General features: G+C 39.1%; 1 protein-coding gene across 4 annotated transcripts in view; it reads right to left on the bottom strand.

Annotated features, from left to right (window-relative positions):
- Positions 1-25,568, bottom strand: part of PRDM2 (PR/SET domain 2) — a 64,898-nt gene that overhangs the window by 11,956 nt on the left and 27,374 nt on the right. For 3 of the 4 annotated variants that reach the window (XM_069034675.1, XM_069034676.1, XM_069034678.1), the window contains 2 exons: positions 10,781-10,891; positions 5,557-9,922 (listed from right to left, as the gene is read on the bottom strand). In XM_069034675.1, the coding sequence (XP_068890776.1) occupies positions 5,557-9,922; positions 10,781-10,891 (4,477 nt within the window). Of the gene's footprint in view, positions 1-1,739; positions 3,582-5,556; positions 9,923-10,780; positions 10,892-25,568 lie in introns of those variants that run through there. The other variant, XM_069034677.1, reaches the window with a different exon arrangement.

Raw genomic sequence — 25,568 nt, 5'->3', positions numbered from 1 at the left:
CTAGCAATTCAGCTCCTTGGCTAAACCCAACTGCAGTAAAAAGCTGGAGCTGAGCCCATAATTTTGGAAATGAAGTCACAAACCACAGTAAATGAAGCGAGTGCTGTTCCTATTTGCATTTGATATTGAACATTCAGACATCAAACTCTATGACATCTCCCCAAAGAAAATCATCAGGAACTAAATGAGAATTTTAAGTAAGTCTTGCAATACAAAATGCTGACAAACTAGAGAACCAGAAACACCCCAGCCTTACTCCCCTCGGGCAGCTTCCACCAGGGCAGAGGACCTTGCAAAGCAGGAGGGGCCTGGCTCCATCTCCTGGATTGGTTGTAACACCTAGGACTGAACCCAGCTCAGACAGTTGCTGCCACAAGCTGGTTCCAATGCCTTCCAGCAAACTGGAAAATGGCAAACAAAAAAAGGTAAACAGAACCTGTCAGATCTCCTGTCTCCACAACTCCAGCATCGCTGTTTTTATTAAACCAACACTCATTTGATCTCGCCCAGCATGTCACTTGGTCTCTAAACAGGACAAGTTTAATTGTTTTCATTGCCTGTCTGGATGAATTTCAAGATGTGTCAGCACTTTGTGGGCAACATTACAGCTTTATTGTTGCTTCAGATCATAGAGGCAGCTATAAAAGCCAGAGAAATTCAATTATGCAGATGAGATGCAACAGCAACAGTAACTCTGAAAGCTGCACATTTCTATTTGTGATGAGTCACCTATTTAGGACTGAAACTCCTTGATGATCCTCTCTGATTTGGAGCTGAGATCTCCATCACCAAGCACTTCCCTGAACAACTGGTGAACACAGGTGAACATCTCAGCATGGCACATCCTTGGGACACAACAGGATTTAACATCACAGCAGAGAAACCACAAATACAATGGTAAGAGGATTTCTTCCACGATATTAGGGAATGAGGCTGGTTTACTCACCATCAGTTCACTGCTAGACATGGCTAATAAATCCTTACAAGATGACTGAAATACCCAGACTGCAGCAAGAGCAAACACCAACCGGTATTTCATTTGCCAGTAAAAGATGTGAAACAACAATTCAAGTTTATGTCCCATCCTCAGCAATCTCAAAACTATGAGTTTTCACCTTTTTTTCCATGTTTCCTTTTTCTTATAAAACATTCAAATACAACACTGGGTATGTAAAACAATGTTTCCCCTTGGGTAAATATAGTAAAACCTAATCAAGACTGAAAACCTTCACTGTGGCTTCCTCCCACCTCCTTGGTGTTAACTGCTGTTGTAGGTAAACTAAGGATTCACCTCTTCCATTGTGGTGTAAATCCCAAACTGCAGTGAGGGCAAAAACACTCCATGAACAACGCTGGAACCTCTACATCATTGCACCAGATCTTCCCCCATCAGTTAAAATTCACGGAAAATGTCATTATGGAGAGAACACATTCAAGGAATGACACCCCACATAAAAAACTGGGAGTTCTTACCAAAGAATCTTACTCAGACAGAAGCATTAATTTTAATAGACAACTACATAAAATAGTAACTTACTACTGGATTAGTAAGGAGCATGTGCAGGAACTGCTGTAATGCTGTTTAGCCTTATCAATGTTACATTATTCCACCCCACTGCCACACTAATATGGATGCAGATGCTTCCAGCTCCACTGCAAAAGGCAGAACACACATCTTGGTAGTGGAATACAACATTCCAAAATTCTCAAGAGCCAAAAATATCTTTGCATGTATTTTTTTTATTGAACTATTTAACAACTTTAAAGCATATAAAAATAGAACACTATAATATCAGAAAAACAGAAAACTATAGTATCAGAAAAAGTTGAAATAGTGTATGTAATTTTCACTTAAATAGTTTAAATTTATTAGCAGTGTCCATTATTGAAACCTAAAATCCTCAAGCTAAGTCAGAAGTGGCCAGTTGGTATAAATTCATGTCACTGAACCAGAGGGACACAACTGAAGGATGCAAGCACACTTAACTCCTCCTAGATGTACATCGTTTCATTTTTCCCGGTACATCTGCTTTCCACACAAAAGGCAAGTTTCCCCCATGTTTTTAAAAAGTTTACTTTATTAGTTATAGAAAATGTGTCATGATAGTTCCATCTAGTTGGTCATTAAGTGCTTGCAACATCACGGACTCGTAACTACGACTGGAACTTACAGCACAGGATGGACGGCACGTAGAGAAGGAAAATCCCTCTTCAGTTGCTTACCTGCATTTACAGCCCTCCAGCAAGGCTACAGCATTCAAAAGCAAGGACAACCCCACTTTTATGTCAAATTGCAATTTTTAATGTTTTCATTAGAATAGTCTTTATATCACTCTCCAATAGAAGTAACAATATAACTAACAGCAAACTTTAATACAGGAACATGCTCCAAGATTAACAACCCAAAATGAAAACAAAATGAAATTAATGTAAAATGTAAATCACATATAGTACAATTGAAGTGTCCAAAACAATTTAAATAATTTTAAATATTTTATTTTTTTAAAACTTGCTACAAATGCTTTATACAATATTTCAACATAAAGTCCCCATAACAGAAATGTAACAAAATGGGAATGATAGTGAAAGTGAAAGTTAAAGTGGCACAAATTCACCAAACAAGTATTAAACTACAAATTTTAAAGAGGTAGATTACTTTTTAAGAACAAAAAATAAAGGGGGTGTCTGTATAAAGAAACTAGTCACTTTCCATCCATTCTGTCATTAATCTTGAAAGCTCTATGAACACGTGACAAACAGTATTTCCATAAAAAGCTGTTATGAACAATAGACCAATTTGTTGTCTTAAGTTAGAGGTGTACAACCTTTTAGAATAATTATATATTTCATTTTCAAAATATGCAGGTCTGCAGCCCTGCTCTAGCCTTCTTATCCATAAAAAGATACACCATTATATATCTGGTGTTTAGAAATTCATCACTGCTATATAAAGTTTTATATGCATGTGTAAATAAGAACTTGGAAAATCCATAAAACATCCAAATCAGGCTTTTTTCCATTGTATACTGAACATCTAAAAGACTCAGAAAGTGAGGAGAAAGTGGGAAGGGAATTCTGCCATGCTAGGTTGGCCTCTATTGACTCATTTAGACAAAATGCTTTAAGAGATCTAATACATGACAAAAATACTTGGAGTGCAGCAATTGTTGGCCCTGAATCTACACTGAATTCTGGACAGGCTGAAGGAACCCGATTTGCCAAGCACAGAAACTGAACTGCCCAACACCATCCACTAAGGTACGGACAAAATCAAGAGCAAAAGATTTGGTTCACTGTTTCTTTTGATGATTTCCTGTGGGCTTTCAGCTGTTTTTAACAGTGCCCTTCGCTTTAGTCTGAATCATCCTGCATGTGTCAAGCACAAAGTAAGAAAATTTAGGCCTGACACTGAGCATGAGCAAGAAGCCTGCAGGCAATTTCATGGTTGTGACTCAGCTTCTGTGGGTTTTGCAAGCTTGGATTTCACATCCCTTGGCGTAGTACTTATCCTAAGATGAGCATGCAACAGCTCTACCATGGCATTAAGGGATTTTTTTTTGCTTTGTTTTTACAGGAGATTCCTAGAAAATAGAAATTAAAAAAAAAAAACCAAAACAGACAAAAACTGAAGATAAATGACAAAACAATCTGTGAATGAGTATGTTTACACAAAAAAACTGAAAGGTGAAAAACAAGTTGGTAGACAAATATACATAAAGCAAGTCTTGAAAAAATATTAAGATTTCCTGGAAAAAAAATCAAAACCCAACCGTGCCTACACAAAGTAGAATCAAAGTTAAACTGTGCTGATATTAGTGTATGAAAGCAAAAGAATTTTTCACACTATATAACTGATATAAAAAGAAGTTGACTAGACAATCTAGATTTATGAAAGTTACTTCAGAAACAAAAATAATTTCCTAGTGTAACCATTCGTTAAACGGATAAAGACTCCAAGCAGCCAAAGTAAACCAACAGTATTTGAGCCAGCCAAAGAAACCTTACCCCAGGTCAATTGTTATTTCCCCAAATACTACTGAACAATTCCCATATGCACCCATTTCCAAGTACTTGCTTAATTTGCGTAAGGTCAAATGATTCATTTAAATGGAAAGATGTGGTGTTTTGGCTTCTTATTCTACTGGTCTGTTCTGGCACCATTTAAATACAGTTTCACACATAACTAAGAGAGCAGCTGATGAGAATTAACATGAAGATGTTTATGTCCTAAGGGAAGAGGCCTGGTAGACATTTCTTGTTCCTAAAAGGCATTTTTACACCATTAGTCTCCAAATTCCAATAACATTTTTCTCCTTCAACACATCCTAATTTGGGTATGAACTATTTTAAGTCAAATTCCCCTCTAGCACTTGGGAATAATTCTGCTATACTGAACCTTTACTTTACAAAGTATTTCCTCACTATTTTCACCTTGGAGATCTTTACTGTAAGACACACAAACTGTGAACAGTTTGGATTTTGACACTGAACAGATCCCGCTCTACTTGTTCTGATGGAGGCTGCCAGCTCCTTCCCCCTCCTCCTCTAGCAATGACTTTGATTAAAAAAACCTACCCTTGGCCCTAAATCTGGTGTTAATCACAGCCAGGCGCTGCAATTACCAATCCCAAAAGAACTCTTAATTATCAGTGAGTTTTGTAAAAGTTCCTCAGCAAATCAGACACCTGTTTCCAAGAAAACAGGGCAGGAGCAAGGTAACAAGAGGTTATAAACACTGTGCAAAATAGACTATTGATTGGAGAGACTACATGAAGACGTAAGTCGGGACTCAGGCACGTAGATTAAGATTTTATTTATTTATTGAAGTATTACCCTTTCTTGTGATTAAAATGCTTCTTCTCAAAAAGAAATAGAACTTTAATTATAAAATTTTATAGTGAAACATAAAAGCATGATACTTCTAACAAATTTACATGTTCATGTAACTTTTCTTACATGTCTATTTCCCTTATATTAAGTATTTAATGATCTCAGTCCGTATGCACATACATTTTTGAAGTATTTGGTCATGGTTTGTTTCTTTTAGATATATATATATATATATATGCAGAGAATGCTTTTTATTACAAACCAAAGCAAGTTATTTTAGTGAGTAAAGAATGCAGTCATGTTTTTTAACTTAAGTGAACCGCCATAAATAAATCTAGAATGATTCTGGGCTACCTTAGATGTCAGATACCAAAAACAAGGTCAGTGTCTCCAATAACATTGAGTTTAATGACATTAAGTTTATTTGCACTCAGGTATTGACATTTTTTTTTCCAGAGTTTTCAATTCAGTTTATAATTAAAGACATTCTCTATACAAACCGTGTATTATTTCATGACATGACAAAATGCATCAAGTATGTACATCATACCTCAGCATCAGTGAGCTGCTCATCCACGTTTTAGGAAATGCAACTTTTTTTTTTTATTTAAGCATGAGAAACTCAAAAAAAGGAAAAAAAAAAAAAGAAAAAAAAAGACCAAGAAAATTGGCAAAACAGCAAGCAACGTGTTCCTGGGTTGTTTCAACTTCAAATGAAATGCTTACCTGAAATCTTTTAGTTCTTGCTTTGTACTGCTTTCATCTCTTTTGTTTTCTGCTGCCTCTGCATTTGCTGCCTGCTGCAGGCTCCGTGTGATCGGTCCTCCAATCCTCTCTCTAGATTTTACAGTGAACCTGTCTGCCTTTTTCTTACTTGCCACAGCAGATTTACTTGGCAAAACAGCTTTATTATTCCTTTGTATTCTGACGTGCAATTTCCGGGACGCTTTGCTGGAGATTCCAGAGGAATTGTTCTTAGAAACCACCTTAGTTTTTTTCCCATCAACATGGGACATTTTAGACACTCTAACAGGACTAGAGTTCCTCAACGATGAAGATGAATTTGGCTTTTTAGATCGCATGGAAGGTACAAATTTAACATTTTGTTTGGACTTGAAGGAGGCAGAGGGGAGCTGGAGCTGTGCAGGTCCTGAGGTTCGTGCTCTCGTCTTGCCCAGGTGAGGCTGAGTGCTCTGCATTTTGATTTCTGCATCTGCTGTTCGCCTGCGCTGGTTGCTGCCTTTGTCGCTGTTTGCAGGTGAAGAAGTTGCACTTTTTTTGGAAGAATTCTTTTTAGAGGAGGGAGAGATGGGTTTTTTGGGGCAGCTGTACGATGCATGTTTGTTCAAACTCCCAATGTAAGTGAACTCTCTGTTACAGTAGGGGCAGATGTGAGAGTCTGTCTCGGATGGGTTATTTTTCAGTTCTGCCTTCTGCTGGGCAGACTTCTTTTTTTGCAGGATAGCTTTCTGGACAAGCTGGTTTTTCTTTTTCAATGCACTTATTTTTAGTTTATTGGAGGACATTTTGCTGATCTCAACATTGAAATTGAGTCTTTTAGGCTGACCCATTCGTCTGAAGGCATTCTTCCCAGGCCCAGCGATAACCACCATGCCATTCTTAGGCTGCACTGTCTGTTTGAGGGGTACTGGATTTTTTTTAGGTGTGTATCTCTTTTTATCACTGGCAGATGCACAGGCCAGTATGTGTTTGTGTAACTCAGGCATGTTATCAACACTTTTTCCACATTTTGTGCATCGAATGGCAGTAGTAAAAGTCTGTGGGATATTGTGGGTTGTGAAGTTTGTTGCAGTAACCCCAATACCCATAGGATTTCGATGGTGATACTGGAACGGAGGTGGTTTAAAGCTTGGGTAGTGTTGATTGAGGCCCATACGAACATCTGGATCTTTAGATTTCACTCCAGAAGCCATTATTTTTATAGTAGTATAAAGCTCTTCAGAAGAATCATTTAGATCTTCATCTTCCTCCTCTTTTGAAGGTTCCGAAGAATCTTCTGGCAGGCTCTGCATGTGTTCCACGTTCGCCTTACTGGGGTCAGTAAAATTCTGGGGTCTCAAAGTCCCACTTTCAAACTCATGATGTGTGCACTCTTTGTCTGGATGGAGATCACGCTGATGCTGTTGCAAATTGCACAAAAAAGCAAATTCCTTTTTACACACTGAACAAACAAAGATATTCCCTACTCCATGAAGCAGAAAGCGATGCTCTGACAAGTCTGTTTTATCCCTAAAAAGCTGTACACAGAATTCACATTTGAAGGGCCATTCTTCAGCATGAATGGATAAATGCTTCGTTAGGTCTTTAATGGAAAGAAAAGGTGATTCACAGACATTGCACACAAAGCTCTTGTTGAATGTTTCCTGCACTACTCCTGATTCACTTGATGTATGAGGATCTTCTCTTGCTTTTTGCTGCTCGCTCTCAGCTTCTTCCTGTTTTATTATTGGGAGAGAACTTTCAAGGTTATCAGCAGAGGAAACAACAGAAGAAACTACAGAAAGAGGAGGTGGAGATGGAGATGATGAGGATGAAGAGGACGAGAAAGATGAGGAAGAGGAGGATGAAGACGAGGAAGACAGTGTAGGGGGGCCAGGTGAAGCAGCAGAAATAATAGGTTCAACAGAAGGGACAGGGGATGGAGAAGGAGAAACCGTAGGTGAAAGAACTGGTAGTGGGGACTGGGTAGTAGTGTTGGAGAGTGGTGAGGGACAAGAGGAAGTGTTAGTGGCACTGGCAGACACATCTGGAATCGGTAAGGGCATCGTTGGGAGCAGGGGGGGAGGTGACGTGGCCACTGTTAACACAGGTGGGCAGGGCGGTGGGGAGGGGGGGTTGGTGGGCGTTAACAATGGAGGCAGCTGGCACACGGCAGGTCCAGCAGATGCCTGTGGCACAGGGGAAGCGGAGGAGCTGAGGGGCTGAGTGTCAGTGGAAGATGATGCCGAGAGAGCAGGCTCCGCGTCGGGCTCTGCCTGAGGCTCCAGGGCTTTGCTGGGGCTGGCGGCGCTGTCCACGCCCAGCGCGCTGTCTGGGGCTGCATCCGTCCCGTTGTACTCATTCAGCAAAACCTTCTGCAACATGCAAGTGGTGGGTTTCTTCTTTTTAACACCACTACACGTTGGCTGTGTGGAATTTTCTTTGTATTCCCTAATTTCAGCATCACTGCAAGGCTTCTTATGCACACTTAAATCTAAAACGGATTCCCAGGGAACCTGAGTCTTGCTTTTGACGTCAGACCTTTGTTTCACACCACTGGATAAATCCAGCGGCTGCTGGTTGCACACATTGCCAAAAGTCGGAGCTGCTGTCCAGTCTTTTGATATTTTATATTCTTCAAAGCAAAGAGGGCTCAAAGTCTCTTTGTCCTCCCTTCCAGTCAAGCTCCAAGCTGGTGAGTTGCTGTGGCTTTCTAACTTTGGCATTTTGGAACTCCGAATATTATCATTCCACACAGTTTTTCCCTCACCTGATTTGACAAAGTCTCGAAGCACTGGACTGTGCTGTGGAGAACTGGGAGGAGAGCTGGTCCTTCTTTTAAATCTGCTGGATACTGGAGGCAAAATAGGCGATGATGTAACAGGTCCTAGTTTAGGGATTTCACTTGATGGAGTTATCTTCTTATTGTCCTGTGTCTGAAGAAGCTGCTTTAATTTTGATGACAAATAAACCCCTTTTTCTTTATGAAAAGGTAAGCTTTCTGTTGAAATGCTAAGAGGAAGATTTAAAGAACTAGTAGGAGTTATAGGTTCTGGGTCTATTTCCGTTTTTATTTTTGGTACAAGAGGAGGGCTGGCAGTTCTTCTCTTTTTGGATTCACTGCTCCCACTGCTAGAGGGTTCCTTAGGAGGTTCATTCACATGTGTTTGTGTAACCTTTAAATTTGAGGAAATTTCCACTGTGACCGGACTGATTATACAATTCAACCCATACAAGTCTGCAGAGTTGGACTCCATCTGAATCACGTCACAATTGCTAGTGCTGCTGTTGGACTGAATTTTACCATCAATGTAGTAATTTAAATTTTCAGAGATATTGCTGGAAATATCCATTAGATAGACATCATCTCCTTCACCTTCCTCTTCTATTTCTGTGCTCGCAATGTACACACTCTGGACTGCTGGGGCTGGTTCTGTCGGGAGTGGTGGCTCTTCGGTAAAGAACCCTTTTCTTCTGACACCTTTGGGAATAAGATGACGCTCATGAACCCTACGCTGATGCCTCCGCATGTTGGTGTGAGTACCAAAAACCTTCTTGCAGTACTTGCATGGATGCAACTCTTTGGGCTCCTTATTTTCCTCAGCAAATGCAGAGTTTGACATTTCCTGGGAGACTTTCTCAGAATCCAAGACAACAGAGTCTTGAGCAAGACTGGAAACGTTCAGGTCATCTTTAAGACCATCATCCACAATTACTTGGTTATCAGCAACATTATCCAAGTGTTGTGACGACGTCAGTGTCAGGAATGGTTTCCTTTTCGGCCCAGCCTCGTGGCGTCGCTCGTGCCTCCGCCTGTTGATTTGAGTGCCAAAGGCTTTCCCGCAGTAGCGACACTTGAACGCGTGGCTCAGAGTGGATATATGGATGTGCATGTGGCGCTCAAGTCCTTGCTTTGTTGTAAACTTCCTCTCGCAATGCTGGCAGGGAAACATGAAAGTTTCCTGAACATCACCATTGGATTCCCCCTGTGCTTTTGGAATTTTCACCACAAGTTTTTTCTTTGGAGAGCTTTCTGGAGATTCCTCTGACGTACTCTTTTGTTCTTCCATAGAGTCCAACTTTTCTTCACATATCAAAGGCATTTCAGCATTTTCTTTAGGCATATTGCTATCTTCCATCTCCTCTTCATCTTCCTCTTCTTCATCCTCCTCTTCGTCATCATCTAAATCATCTGATGCACAGTTTATTGACTCTCCTTGTTTGTCTTCAGTTACCACTTGTGGTTCACTGGTCGGACTGGGGATCATCAGTTTTGGAAGTGCATCTTGATTTACCATTTCCTGAATCACAGCTGTTTGTTCCAGAGACAGCACAGCAGAAACAGAAGGCGTTTCATCTTCCTCTTTATGACCTGAAACACAAGGGTGTAATAAAGAAAAGCATGAGGTATTTTTGCCAAATACTCCAGGATATGCTACACCTTTCTCCCCTAGTACAACATATCCAATGTTCCTGACCCAACACAATACTACCACTCCTCATTTACTGGTGTGCATGGATGTTTTCACCTCTGCATGCAAGTCCTACCTATCTGTTAGGTATATCCATTGCTGAAGAAAATAAGGCCAGGTGGGATGGGGCTCTGAGCAACCTTGTCTAGTGAAAGGTGTCCCTGCCCATGGCAGGGGGTTGGAACAAGAGAAGCTCTAAGGTCCCTTCCAACCCAAAATGTTCTGTGATGATTCTAGGCAAACACCTCTGCTGCCAATCCCCACTGTTGTTTAAGTGGGTACATTACAGAGCAAAAACTCCTTCTTCATTCCTTAGCTGGGCCATAAGACACCTGAACAGCGGTACATGTGTTGTGCAAGCAGAAGGGACAACAGAAGGAAGGAAGAGTTATGGGTCAAAAGAATTAATACTGTATTTTTTCCCCCTTGGTACTGACTCTGTTAATTAGCAATAAATAATGACCATGTAGCTAAGCTCCAAACACACTATTTTAGAATAAGGACTTTGCTTCTGTTCTAAGGAGTCTGGGTTTACGTCTAAATTTTGCAGCACATTCGTTTTTCCTGTGGTCAGAGTCATACATTCAGTGACATGCTTCTAATAGCCAAGTTTCTAACTAGTAAAACAATTGGGATAAACAATATAAACATGTTCACTTTGCTACAGCAAGATAACCTGCTAATGCACTAAACATGACAAGCATCCTTTGATTCAAAAAGATAGATAGAAGGAAAAAATAAGACACTTGAGAACTCACCCTCTTTAGAATCCCTCATATCTGCAGAAGTAGAATCCAAATCAGTCTTCTTCTGTTTTGTATCTGCTGCCTTCTTTCCCTTGTTTTTACCTTCCTGAGTCTTCTTCTTTCCTGGGAAGAAAAGAGCACTTATTATTCCTGCTCAACAACCTCTGACATATATGAGCGGCAGAATTAAACCCTCAGCTTTGGAGTATAACACACTCCTGTAGAGACCCTGCTTTCCTGAGGAATACAAATGACTGATTAGGAGAACAGACAGCATTCAGGTAAAAAAACCTCAGACGCTGATATATTTTCCTCACTTTCAAAGCAAGAACAAACTACCTGTCCAGGGTTAAGCAGCCCGCATCATGCAGTTACCCAATGCCTTAATATGGCCACCGAATTCCTGTATCTCACAGAAGTATATGGAAAATAGGAAATCCTTAATGTTAATTGGAAGACCTTATGAAGTAGAAACCCATAAAGATTTATTCTAGTTTTATAAACATTCTGAATATTGAGGAGAGTTATGATAAAAGCAATGAAGTAATAACATCATGGGAAGACTGAAAGCAGCATGCGCTTGACCAACACGGCAAAATGAGATGGAACTGGGTAACAGCAAATGATGAAGGTATTTCATTGTGTCCTGACACAAACACCACCTTCACGTTATCACTTTCTGTTACCAAAATGAAGCAGCATGTATTAGTTGCAGAGGATGATGAACACAAAAGGGCATTATGTGCAAAGAGCTGACCAGTACTGCAAGATGTAAATACACTGAAAACGTCATTTTCCACTGCACTACAAAGTACTGCTAATTTTTGCCATTAACCTTACAGATTCAGGCCTACAACATACAGAAATTACAATAAGGGGGTGTGTAGTAACAAATGAAGGTTTATGATTTTCCGATTCACTTCGGTGCACAGACTGTACTCTCCACACAGGATACAGAAAACACCACTGAAGCTCCACAGTTCTACACACAACTCTTGGGAAGAACTGCCAAGAAGCAGCAATCCTAGTTCCTCCTTTGTCCCCTCTAACACACAAAATGCTACTTTATGACACACTGCCCCTTTCCTCTGATCAGAAATGTCCATCACAGCCCTAAATTAATTTCCTAGTTGGAAGCACATTCTTCCATGTCACAATCCTGACAACAAATTCCTCCTTTTTACACCTTGAAAATATTTTTCACATCCTGAGCCAGGAAACTGAAACGCCTTTAAAGAAAAATGTTCCTCTGTTCAGACTGCAAAGTTCCAAGTACACACCCCCCCCAAGAGAACAGCTCAGACAGCACAGCTTTAAAAGGAAACATTTGTTTTGATTTGAACATTCTATCTAAATAATTATCTGTATTTCTTCTCAAGGAGCTCAGATTTCATAGGCCATCTCCAAATTCCAATGTATTTCAGTTTTATGTATGTAATAAACCTTTTTAAATTTCTTATCCAATTTAACAAATTTTAGTCTTATAACCTGACAATAGTCACTCATACTGAATTTTTGTCACCTTTGGAAAAGACACACACATCCTTCCCAAAGTAAACTAGCAATTTTCTCTGAATATCCTCAATTATTGTAATGATCCCCATGTCTAACCTGCCATAAAAAACCGATACTGGATTGTTTGAACAATGCAATATTCAATTTTGATTTTAACACCTGCAACTGTCAGAAGATTTAGCACATATTTGGGTGTTCACATAGGCATAAGGAAGTTTAAGCACATCTTTCTTTACCTGACAGGCTACTGAATGTCCAATTGGAACACTTTTTTTTTTTTATTATCAGCACCCCGAATGTTCGTAATTACAACCAACACTACCAAGGTCTGACTATAAAGGATATCACAGAAGTTTCCAGAAGTATCTCCCAAGTCACTTGAAATTGCTCTGGGAATGTACAGTAACACAATCCAACAGTTCCATTTAGAGGGAAAAGGGGGAAATGTAAGATTACAACACATTCCTAGGAATCAAACATGCATCACAATACGCCTTATGAGTGACATAACAAATGATACCTAATTCCTAGAACCCTAAGAGCTCTAAACCTTTTTGCAGACCACTTATCATCTGAAGACCAGTATCAGTATCTTGAGCTAAAACCAATAAAATTCTTGCTTCATCTCTCCCTACAGATGAGACTGGAAACAAGAATGAAAAGGTTGGTGCACAGGCCCCTCTTACCTGCCAAACCTGGTCATGCTCAGGGACACTTTTCCCCCCACAGTACAGTGTCTGATGTATTGTAGATGAAGTCATGGGGCAATTTTGCATCTAGTTCTACAGCAGCCCTGAATTTCATCCTAAAAACAGGTTACTGTCAAAGCCTTCAAACCAATACCCAGTTAATTCTTTTTTCTAACAATATTGGCAATATACTGTGCTCTTTCAAGGGTGAGGTAAAGTATGAAAAGGCACCAAAACACAAATCCCAAGTGCTAAAGCATGCAGAAATGTTTCAAAGTCATCCAGTTAGAGAATATAAAACTTAATAGTACCTCAAATCCAATTATAATCAGAGAAATCACTACAATAGCAGGATTTTCACACAAAATCGAGGTACTTATGTCACATACCTTATGCTACCGATGGAAAGCAGACCATTTGCAAATTCTCCTGCCAGTCCTAAAAAGAGATGCAATTTGCTCATGATATAACCTGCTCTGAGATACAACTGGAGATGTTTCAAGTTCTTGGCCTTTAAGCATCAATGCGTTTAAGAGAGGATTGATTCACCTAGCACCTGACTTGCCCTTTCTCTGAACAGTGAACAAAACGTCTTGGGCACGGACAGCATTTCAGATGTGTCAGATCAATTTCTGACACACATCAGTGAGAGACACCAAACCATTGTTGATGTTCTCCTTTACCAGCTTTAGTTTGTTCATCTTCTTGGTGGCAGCTTTCTTTGACAAGGTTTAAAGAATTCACTATACTCAAACATGACAATGACTGTCCCAGATGCACAGTTTCATGGCCCTGATCATTTATTTTATGTTCAACAGCACTTGCCCAGGAAGAGAATTTAAGAACAGAGTAACAAGTGATACTTCAATGATATGCTCTCCCAGCTTTCATATATTTGGAGTTCAGGAACTTTTGAAGACATTTAACAGCTGTTGATAGATTTTCTCCCATGAATTCTCAAAGTGCTTTTAAAATCCATATAAACCTGAAAGATTTCCATCATTTTCTTCCTGCAGATATCCAATAAAAGTACAACCTACTATTCTGATATAAAGGTTATCAATGAGTAGACCAAGGTCTGTCCCTTAGTTTTCTTACTGTTTCAGAGGTCAGGAATGGACAGAAGCCTGCAGGAGGGGGGAAATGCCTCTGAACACAGAACCTGGTGGAAGCCTGAGTATAAGTACACACGTGCACTTACCATCAGGTTCCTGAAGGGTCCTACATGGCTGCTACGGCCAGCTGGATCCTCCACTTGGTCTAAACAAGAAAGATACAGGAATGAAACACAGGGAAAGTGAAATGGAAACAATGACAAAAGAATAAATGAAGGGCAGAACTTAATATCTGTGTATGTGCTTTAGAAGAATTGTAGAAGAAAGATGCAAAGGAAAATGAATGAAATGAACAGAGAAAGTAGGAACTTGTCTGCAGTGATGAAGATCAAAAGAGGAATTCACTGATTTGCAATTTATCTTGCAACTTTCAAGGGGGTTCCTTTTCCTCTCCACTTCTGCTATAAGACAGCTCTGCTTTCGCACCTTCACAATCCCTTTATAACACTGCAACAGGCACAGGAAAGCTCATGCTACTGCCAATGTCCAGAGCATTAGTACTCCCACTAATTTTGGAGGAGTTCAGATGACAGTGGAGTAACAGCGTATGAGAGAAGTATGAAGAATCTTTATTTGCCCATAATTCATTTTATCGATAAAACCAAGACACCGCTGAAGAACCTACAGTTAGCTGTGCTCAGGCTTTTGTTGTTAACCAAACTACTAATGGGACTATTAAACCACTGAGTTATTTTTGGTGGGTTGGGATAAGCATACTCAGAAGCTGGGAAGGAAGATGTTTAACACAGTCTTTCCACACACTTGAATACCGTAATTAAATATTGCTCAATTGTACAAGATGCCGTTGTCTTTAATAACCTTTAACTGCAGCACAAAACATGTTCACAATTAAGATCATAAAGCAAGAAGGACACTCGCACCTAAGCTCAAACATTGCTTCAATCTTTTATAGAAATACAGAATGTGGACATTTGCCTCCAAAAATCTTGGGTTAGTAAGGGAAAAGAATAATTGATATGAGCTGAAATTACTGTTACTTCTTTGAGATCTGTAGCCTGTAACAGCCCAGTAACACACCCAGACCAGAATCCATGAATGCTTCTGCTGAAAAGTACCACAGAAATCTGCCCAAATCTCAAGTCTGCTGGAAAACAGTGGAGAAGCTCCCTCAGAGACCCCCTGAAAAGTATTCTTAGGGCACAGACAAGGGCAGCACCTGGCAAGGCTGTGGCTGAAGGGGAAAGACAAACCGGCACGTTACACTGACAATGCCACAGTTTCATCTGTGAATCACAGTGTAATAATATAAACTCACTAGTTAAATCCCTTTGGAACTGGTTCAGAAAAAAGTCTGCATCAATCCCATGCAATAGCTGCTACTATTCTACAAAAAACTTTTAATTATTTTCTCCTATTGAAAAAAATAAATCAGTACTTTGTATTGGAAAGAATGAAATAAAGATTAAGTGAGTATTCAAGCTAAAACATTCTTTTGGAAAATTCAGCAGAAAACAACTGCACAATCATTTCCACATTCTTTTGATTAATGAGTTCTAACACACTGATACAACTTGAATTTTAATTTGAGAAACAGCTTGCTGTGTACCAGAATTCATCTGCTCCTGTATCCAGAATGCTGGTTGATGTCATGTTTTTCAAAATAAATTCCTTAAGCCTTCAGGCATCAGTAAAAATCTGACTAGTTGTTTGTTCTGCAGACAGACCAGAACACATGAATGCCTTTTTCACACACTGAATGCTACATCCAAAAGAACAGCATAAATTACTTCAAAAAATTAAATCCAAGTTTTGTTGGCTGGAGGAGCATGACAAAATGCAGAAACACGTTGCAGTGACTTCTGAGAATCTTGTCCAGCTGTGAATGGCACAGCACATGGGTGTTAAAGACCTTACATATTTAATAAGTTGAATTGATTAAACAGTAAGGTAACAAGGCACCAAAAATTATATTTAATTCAAAATGCTCATAATTAAGATGAGACGACTAAGGCTGTTCTTTTAATATGTTCCTCTGTTTGCTTTTAAGTGTCTTCGTTATGCTTTTTGTTTGGGTTTTTTTTAGTTCTTCCATTATTTATGAAACCTTTCATTATTCTCTACCAGCACCTGCTCACACAGCAAAGCCAAATCAAAAACCACCTGGCTAAATAAAGGGCAACATAGCTGTGTGTTAAGGGCTGCTCTGAGCCACTGAGACAGCCAAGAACATCCAGCATTTAGGGAAAGCTGGTAGGCCCAACAGGCCTGAGATATATATATAATAATAAATGTATATGAGGATTATTCATATAATCAGGGGGATTACAGAAATTTGCCAAAAACAAGACCTCAAACCCACAAAGTTATGCAAATATTTTATTTGAATATCTAAGCCAAGAGCCACATTTCAGGAGAGAGCAGAGTGTTGCTGCTGCCTGTCCAGCACTGCAGCCTTACAAAGCTCCAGAACCTGGCTCAGTGTCTCACTCACAGCATCCACCAGCTCATAGACTGTGCTAATTAAACCTTTTTTAAATTGCTGTCCAAAGTTTTAAGTGATCTAGGATAGCTGGGGTTCAAAATGTCACACTGCAAATTACTGGGGGAAAAGGAAGCAAGAATAAAAATAGTAAAAAACCTAGTATTAGGCTAGGAATAAGAAGATTACAACCTTGAAAGAAAAGCCTCAACAATTCTGCCTTAATTTAAACAAACATTGCTTAAATGTTATAACATCTACTTCCAATATTTCTTCCACAGTATTACTGTTAATACAACATTATATCAAAGTTCCTTTTAAATACTTGCATTTAAGTACTGCTTTGAAAGGATTCCAGCAGGCTTAGCTGAGGAACTCCAAGTACCTCTGAACAGACACACTCATTACCTGGGGAGGGAATGGCTTTGGAACCCTAAAGCTCCCAACTTAAAATGAAGCAACACATGAAACTGCTGCCTACCAAGGGCTCTGGAGAAAAACAGCCTTGTACTGGCAACAAAACAGGCTACAAAACCCAAACAGAGGCTTCCCAAGAGCCCACGGCTCAAAATTCCAATGCTGCCATGCCAGAGAACACCTCTGGTGATAATTGGGGTTTTTTTCCCCACAAGCCAGAAAAAGCTTTTAATTTTTATTTCTTTGTCAGTGTAAGATAGGTAAGCTGTACTAGGAGCATTGCCCACTTTGGCTACAGATCATCCCCAGCACTGGTGGGCACATACACATGAAAACCTCTTTAACACAAAACTCCTGCCCAGATAGGAAGGCTTCCATCTTGCTGATTCAAAGGTACAGACTAAGTATGACAACACAAACAGACTTCTCCATTTTCAGTACTCTATCCCTCTAAAACAGAACACTAGTAAAAAAAAAAAAAAAACCAACCAAAAAAACTAAACAAAGTCAGCACATTTTAAACCATATTTCAGCAAGTCTAAGAGTGGAATTCAAGCCACAGATCAATTTTTGAAACAAACACCTCATTAAAAGGGATGTCAATTAAATGTGAATGGCTCCACACACAGTATCATTAAGAGGCCTATTTCAACAATGCTGTCAAGTAGGTATGAAAACCTGCAGAAAAAGGCAAAATGTAAATGTTTTTATTACCCTGTTTTCTTCAATCTGTCATCATTGTAAGTAATTGGTGGAGTATACTTCTTGCAACACCATTATAAAGTCATCAGATACAGCTACTTTGTGGAGGCATAACTTCAGGTGTTGTTAAGCAGATGAAACACTAAAATTGACGTGAGCTGTTTCACAGTGTACACAAACCATCGCAACAGAATTTTAACCTCCAGCTCCTGAGAACCACAAGAATAATTCAGAGCTGCAGAAGATCGTGGTTCTGTCCCATCAATCTGCCCAGACCTAATGTATCAAATAATATTGAAGCTGGAGAGGCAGAATACATACAGCTATATAGTACGGACAAAACAGAAAAATCTTGTGAATTATCTACAGAATACGGGCAAAGTCGGTGAGCAAAGGTTCATCTGTAATTTTTTCCAGCAGAACTTACATCTCCTCTTCCATAAAAAGACACTTTCAAGCTTACCCAGTAGGAGCAGGAGAAAGAGGAAGCTAAACTTCACAGCAATTCTATTAATACCAAACTGCCTGTTGTATAAGCCTATTGCTACCCATCAGCCATCACTTCACTCACAAGGAGCACATTTCAATCACTGCATTTTTCAACCCCAATATAAAAGGTGCAGTAAAGTCTCGCCTTGGGAAGGTGTTTCAGGACACCTGAAGGCAGAGGCACATACACCAAGCTGTGCATGTGCATGAAACTGTACCGAGCACTAAATACACTCTGCAGAAAAGAACCAGAGCCATGCACTGACAGAGACTGTTAACGTGACATTTGCATAACAGACGAACTTGTTGCCATGGAAAGCATAAGAAAATTCTGAGCTGGGCTATTTAAAACACCAATTTCTGCAAATGTTTGGCAAAGTCTCCACTTTAATGACAGCACTGAAGATCATGTTACTGTGTCTCACCATAAACTTCTGGAATTATGATAGTCAGTACAAGAAATGCTAGGATGGCACCACAGGTGTGCCATGCCAAGAGAAAGAAATGACCCAACAGTTTGCAAGAAGCAGAAGGGAATGTATTGCCATTCTACAGAGTTTGTGAGACTAGAAAATTTGACACTATTCACAAAATTCAGATAAACAGATTTTTAAAAAATGATGAAAAATTCTGAGTGGGAAGCCTGTGTTAAATGTGTGGTATTACACCAATCCCTACAAGCTGAACTATGAGCTATCTCCAGTCTTCTGCACATAAGTTATGTTTTGTAAATTAAATTATGTACTGTAACTCTCTACCAGACAAGAGACAAAAGAGTTTATATTACCTGTCTGCCGCAGTATGCCATCCACCCTTGCAGCATCTCATTCCAATCCCCAACACATTCTGCCTTCTGAATAACCTGGATATCCCAGGAAGTCTTAAGTTTATAGCCTATAAGACTTATTCACCCATAATGACTTAAGTAGTACAGAATGTCACCCAACAATTACAAGGCATGGCAAACAAGGGTTTAATTCCATGCAATTTTAACCCACACAAGAGCTGTGTTGGAACAATTAAGTATAAATAATTAAATGTAGAGCTTTTGTCTTAGCAAGATTTGAAAATGTTATTTCTGCCCTTATGCCAATATTTCTAAAACAGTAGAAAGGGGACACAAATATGTGACCAGACTTGCTCCAGACTTTCTCAATCACTCCAGCTTCTGGCATATTCCTGCCTCCAATCCTCCCTAATCACACAGCCTCCTCCATCCACTACAAATTCCTAGCAAGTTGCTCCATGGCTGCCACAGCTCCCACAGCCAGCCCAGGACAGAAAACATGATGAACATTCTTCTCTGTACTTCTATTCCATGAGCTTTTGTTTTGCTAAGTATTAAGACAAAAGCAGCAGCAAAAGAAATGTCAGCTGGCACACATACTTTCCAGAAATAGCTGTTCTCTATTTAGCCAGTTTTTATATAAAATTCAGTTAAAAATAGAGCACCCAAATTGTGTATTTAATACAGAGAATGTCTAAATTTAAATCTCTGCTTTAACCAATCAGAGCTTTTATCTAAGCCCAGAAAATGTTGCTTCCAGTCACTAGAGCTTGGCCCAAAATATTTGTGAAATGAAGTTACTCTCAGATAATTAGAAATACCAACTATTTTGACAGCAGCATTTACAAGATAATGCAAATGAAAGACCTCACACAACTACTTGTACCAGCAAGTTTAAAATGATCACTACTAGATCAGTCTGCCTTTATCTGTAATAAATAACACAAATATTTGTCATGGCCCTATTTGCACCACTGGACACTTGAGAGGATTACATCAAAAATATCTGGGGTTTTAGCTAAGTTATCTTTAAAAGTAACTACTTAGGTCTTTACCTGCCATTTTATTCTGCTGTTTGACAAACGCAGTATGTTCCAACCCAGCAGCAGTCACGCCAGTAAGTGACATTTAAAAAAAAAAATAGAAAAAAAGGACTTTTGAGTCCACTGCAGACCCAAAAGCCCTTCACACACAGCTGATCAAGGTGGTGTCTTACTACCCAGAGCAATTTTGCCTCTCTATGACAGACAGAACTCCCACAAAGTTAGTGCAAAGCTGTCACTGCATGGAAAACCAAACCCAAACCATTGATCCAAACATTTGCCCAGACAGGGGCGATGGCTTTGCTTGGAGAACACAGCTGTACAAAGGCTACAATTCCCAGGAAACAGGGCTGCCTTTGTGTCTAACAGGAGCCCTAGGATTACTGTAACAGGAGTCCCCACTGCTGAGGAAACAAGAGCAAAGCCTCTCACAGACGCAGGATCTGGACAGTGCTACCACCATGTTAAAGCTCCCATGGATAAAATTAAACCCCTCAGAACTGCTACAAGGTCACACTCGACATTTTCACTTACAGTCACTCAAATTTGTCCTGTTACTCATTTTTACCCAAATGAATCCTTTTGTTCAACATATCTGCAACATGTCACTTCTCAGAAATTTTTCTCCAACAAGTATTCCCAATAAAATCACCCCTCTGTGTTTTACAAAGTATTTCACCCCCTCTTTCACATCTATTTCCTAATTTCTTTCCTTTAACCATATTATATTTCTTCAATACAATCAACTACCTAGTACAGTAAGTAGGCAGTGTTTTTCCATCAGTCCCCATTAAAAATATTACAGCATCTTCTCAACTGGGTCTCCAACCTAACAAGGAACATTAATTGTTAATAACCAGCTCCTGTCAAAACATATTTGCAGCATGAAAACTCTGTTTCTCTGTATCTGTTAAATTTGGAAAGACTCATCTCCTTCCAGCTTCAGAGTGACAAGTCCAAGGTCAAATGGCAGAATATCACTGCAGGTCCTTCACAGAAGTAGATAAATGAGGATAAATACTATTATGAAAAACTCATCATTTTAATGTACAATATAGTCACCAAATAATTTTTATCTGCTGGCAAATTGTGGAAGATTTGCTTCACTTCCTTGGTGAAACAAAGTGCTTCATTCATTTCAGCCACAGCCCACTGATACTTTCTCAGAGAAATGCTTGTCAGCCTTCTCTGATAACATGAGATACACTGAATTATATTTCCAAAGGAACTGTAATCCTCCAGTTGCCCAATCAGTCCATTTCTCAAAAGGACTGTGCTACAGGACAACAGCAACAGTTGGTGCTCATGTTAACAAGACTGACAATGGAAGTTCTAAATTTAAAGTATGCCCCAAACCAGACAAGAGCAAACTGCTATCTGTCTGATTTGTGACACCAAGAAAGGTCATGGGCTCATAAAGTCACTACAGGGAACAGCAGCTTCTTCCATTTTTCAAACAGTGAAAACAAATTGGAGAGCATGAATGTACTTGTCTGCTGCTCCATTAACTGCTACATTCAAGATGAAAGTCTAATTTGATCTAAATGGGTTAAAGTTCTAGAAGTTTTTTGCACACATCTGTTTATAGTATAAAACATCAACTAAAACAGACTATAGAAATAAAACATCACTGTAACATAACTTGGACAAGTTAATTTGCAGGTAAGGAACCAGAAAATAAAATCAGCTCTGGTATCTGAGCAGGGAGAGCAGAGGGTGACACCAAACAGCTCAGGATTTGGGAGCTATGAGCTAAGTTTCAGCACAAAGTCCACTTTGCTTTTGCAATCCCTGACAAGGGTCTGTAAGATCAGAAACACTAGACTCGCTGCTCTTCACCTGCAACTTGAAAGGGAACACTTTGCAGGAAAGTCCATTTTTTCCTCCACTCACTGACACTTGGTAAGACCTACTCCTCGGGAAAAGCCCAAGACAACTCTAAGACTCGGCTGAGGATCCAACTATGGCAAAGGTGGGTGTTTGAACATCCTGATCCCAATCCCCTGCTAGACAGGTCAGCTATCACTGCACTGAGCTGCTTCACACCACAGCTCACTGCCTCCACAGTCTGCAGTTTGGCTGGCAGCAACACATGGAAGTTTGCATTAAGTTATCGGCCCTGGATAATGGTGATGCCTGAGAAAATTTCCCCAAATTTCTATGCATCGAGTCACTTTTACAAACACCAGGCCTTTGCCATTCAACAGTCAAATTGTTTCTGATGGACTGCCAAACAAAACGAGATCTGTATCTGAGGAGACTCGAGTGAGGCATCTGGCTCTCAACATGAGTTAGAATAATGTATAGCTGACTACTCATTTCCATGGCATTTTGCAGCAATAATAATCAAGATGATGGATTTTCAGCTATTATAATACTCTCACTAGAATAACTTTATGTCAATCAGCACATTAATAACAGTGCCTCTCCGAAGTTCTGCAGCATTAATCATAGTCAATCAAAAGCTCTCACAGAACTCTGATAACAAAGTGTAACAACAAAATTAACTCTTAACAGCTGGTAAGCTCCTAAGTGCTCAGAAAGCTTCATCCTAAAAAACTCTCAGGCACTGGTGATCCAAGTAAGTATTGTGATTTTCCAGAGGAAAGATGTATAAAAGGCAAGTAAATATTTCTAGAAAATAGTCAGATATTGTCTAATTTCTTAGCTACAAATGCTGAAATACCACCAAGTCTTGTTTCAATAATTGATAATAAATCCAAGCAAAAAGTCAGTCTGCTGTAACATTTCCTTGAGGAACTCAACACAGCAAGTGTAGGCTGGTGAGAATTCTTCAGAACAAAGTCATTCCTGTCAATCTGTGTAAGGCTCTTGGCAGGAATGACAAAATAAATTGGAAGGTTTGACAGATTGAAAAGAATAAATACACGCTAGTCTTATAAATGGTTTTCCTTCTTGTTCATTTGAAAAATATACAAAACAGTTAATAAACAAAATAGAAATAAATTTCTTTGCTATTTCAGAGGTTTGTAATGCAGTGACATGAGAATCTTCAGAGACTCAACAAACACAAGTTACCTTACAAAGGAGATCTCAATTAAAGAAAAGAGCTCTCAGCCACACACTCAAATGGAGTCTGCATGTCTTCCATGAATAAAGCAGCAATCAAAACTTTGTGTGCACACTCCTGAAGTTATGTTAAATGTGCTTGTTCACCACTGCATAATAAATTACACGGGGCATCTGCAGATAAGCCCTCGGTGTAAGACATTCCCTGTAAACAATTCAAGTAAAATAAATGGTCAATGCAAAATTATGGTAAATTGCAATTTAAAAGTTTAGTACAGTTAATGATGTATTATTCATAATAATTCTGATAGGTTTTGAAAAGATGAGGCATAAAAAAAAAAAAAACACCTAGAGAAAGGCAACAGAAATGATTAAGAGGTACAGAAGGTTCTTAAAATAAGAACTTAGAGCCATCCCTAAAGAAAAAGATGGTTCAAGCAGGAGGCAAATAAAATAAGAATACACTGAAAGTCAATAACTGACTTTACCTTGCATCCATCATAAACCCCAGAGTCTCCAACTGGAAAACAAACACTGAAGTGGGAGATTGTACAGCAGGGTCAGGAAACCATAGAAAGAGCAACAGTGGCTGCTAAAGCCTTGACTTTATATGAGGGAACACAAAGGAATTCAGGAAAGGATTATTCATGTGAGCAAAAGTCATCCAGATTTAGTGAGATGTAAGGCAGTCAGTAGCTCACTGAGTTTGTTCTCTTACATTCTGTAAGCAACAAGACAACTCTAAGTCACAAAATATTTGAAGGAATAAAAACCAAAAGTACTTGCCTATCTCAAAGCTCTTCCCTAAAACAGCAATAACCAAATTTTCTCCACATTTTCTACACAGAAGCATTTAAACAATTCTCTGAGTTAGAAGAAAACTGTAAGAAAGTTTTGGAAAATCCCAATACAATAAAATATTTCTACAAGGAAAATGGTATTACAATAGCAACTTAGTAACTTTTAACTTCAGGAAAATCAAAACAACATTTACTAAAAAAGGAGAATAATTTCCAAATGCACTGGATTAATTTAAAAAAATTAGCAGTGGAATATCAAGCTGCTTTTCTTCCAGGTCACTCGTTTTTTCAAAGCCAACCCAGATCGATTGAAAAAAAAATTGATTAATAATAGAAAGCTGCCTGGTGCCTTATTTCACTTCTCACTGTGGATTATGTAATTGAAGACAGCATTAGCAAATTTGCTGGGAAATGCCACAACTGTGGTCTAGATATATTTTATTTTTTTAACTTAAGAAAAGCAGTCTAAGGAAGTGCGGCTCAAAATGCCAAAGTATGAAAAAAAATACAGAACTCTTCAGAATCTGAGTTACCAAATGACCCAAGAACTTTTATTCTGTTAGATAACTACATACATCCGCTTTAAGCAGAACTAAGTTAGCAGCTAGAAATACAACTTGTAACAACCATGAAGGCCAGATTGTTATTTTAAGTCAAACACAAAAACCCCACAGAGATAAAGTAACAGTGGTGCAAGGTGCTTGTAGTACTTCCAAAAGTTTATACTTAGAAACACAGTTTAAGGGGCCAACACAGGCAATTCAGTGGTGAATTTTTAAATTTTCTTTACTATAGGTAATTTATTTTCTTATTCCTGAAATGAAGGCTTATTTTCTCCCATTCTTAAATCCACAGGCAGGAGCAAGGCTGGAATGAGTGATACCAATTTCACTCGGCTGTTCTGAAAGCTCAGAGCAGCTGTCCTAGGAACTGGGGGCACTGCTGGAGAGGTGAAGATGGGAATTTAAAGTAATACAAGTCTCCCATTCAAAGGCCCCCCTATATGGGGGTTAAAAGAAAATATGCACTGCTTAAAAGACCTCAAATGTATGAGATACTCCCCAGACAGATGCTTCCATGTGAGATACTGTCCCTTGACATCTCAAATGCTGCTTTTGAACTGGAGTTGCATAAACCTTCTTGCAAATCAATGTGATTTGTGGAAATCAAAGTAAATGCTGTTTTAAGACTTTGTTCCAGATAATCTTGATGACCTCTTCCTTCCTCCCTCATCTTTTCCCAGTCATTGGTTAGGAAACTTTGAAGCCTTGAGCTCTTATCTGAGTTTTTCATTAAATTTATTGGAAATAGAGCTTAGATAATAATATAATTTCATTATATCCTTGCTACAAATGTACAACTTACACATCCCTCTATAAGCTACTTTCCAACTCACACACAATCATTTTTCTTGCAAGCTCTCTTCTATTTAGGAACAAACTTTTAAACTTAGTTCAAGTACAAGCCTAATAAATTTGTGTAACTTAAGAACCAGACAATCAGGGCATCATTTGACCATGATTTCCATCTGGGATGACATGCAGATGGCAATCCAAGGCCTACCTTTTATAAACAGGATGCATATTTATGGCACTCTCAAGTACAGCTAATTATTTGGAACTGCATGAGAATGCCTAAGAAATTATTAACAAAAAAAGAAAAACTGCAAGGATTTCCACTATCACAGAATTTAATCTGCATATTTCATCCCTACATTTTCCTGTTCCCCAGCAGCAATTTGACACGGTTTCAGCAATAGTCACACTTTCAGAC

This window comes from Aphelocoma coerulescens, chromosome 21 (assembly GCF_041296385.1).
Source record: "Aphelocoma coerulescens isolate FSJ_1873_10779 chromosome 21, UR_Acoe_1.0, whole genome shotgun sequence".
NCBI classification, from domain to species: domain Eukaryota; kingdom Metazoa; phylum Chordata; class Aves; order Passeriformes; family Corvidae; genus Aphelocoma; species Aphelocoma coerulescens.
Note: the sequence above shows the minus strand (reverse complement) of the source record. Positions and strands in the feature narration are given on the sequence as shown.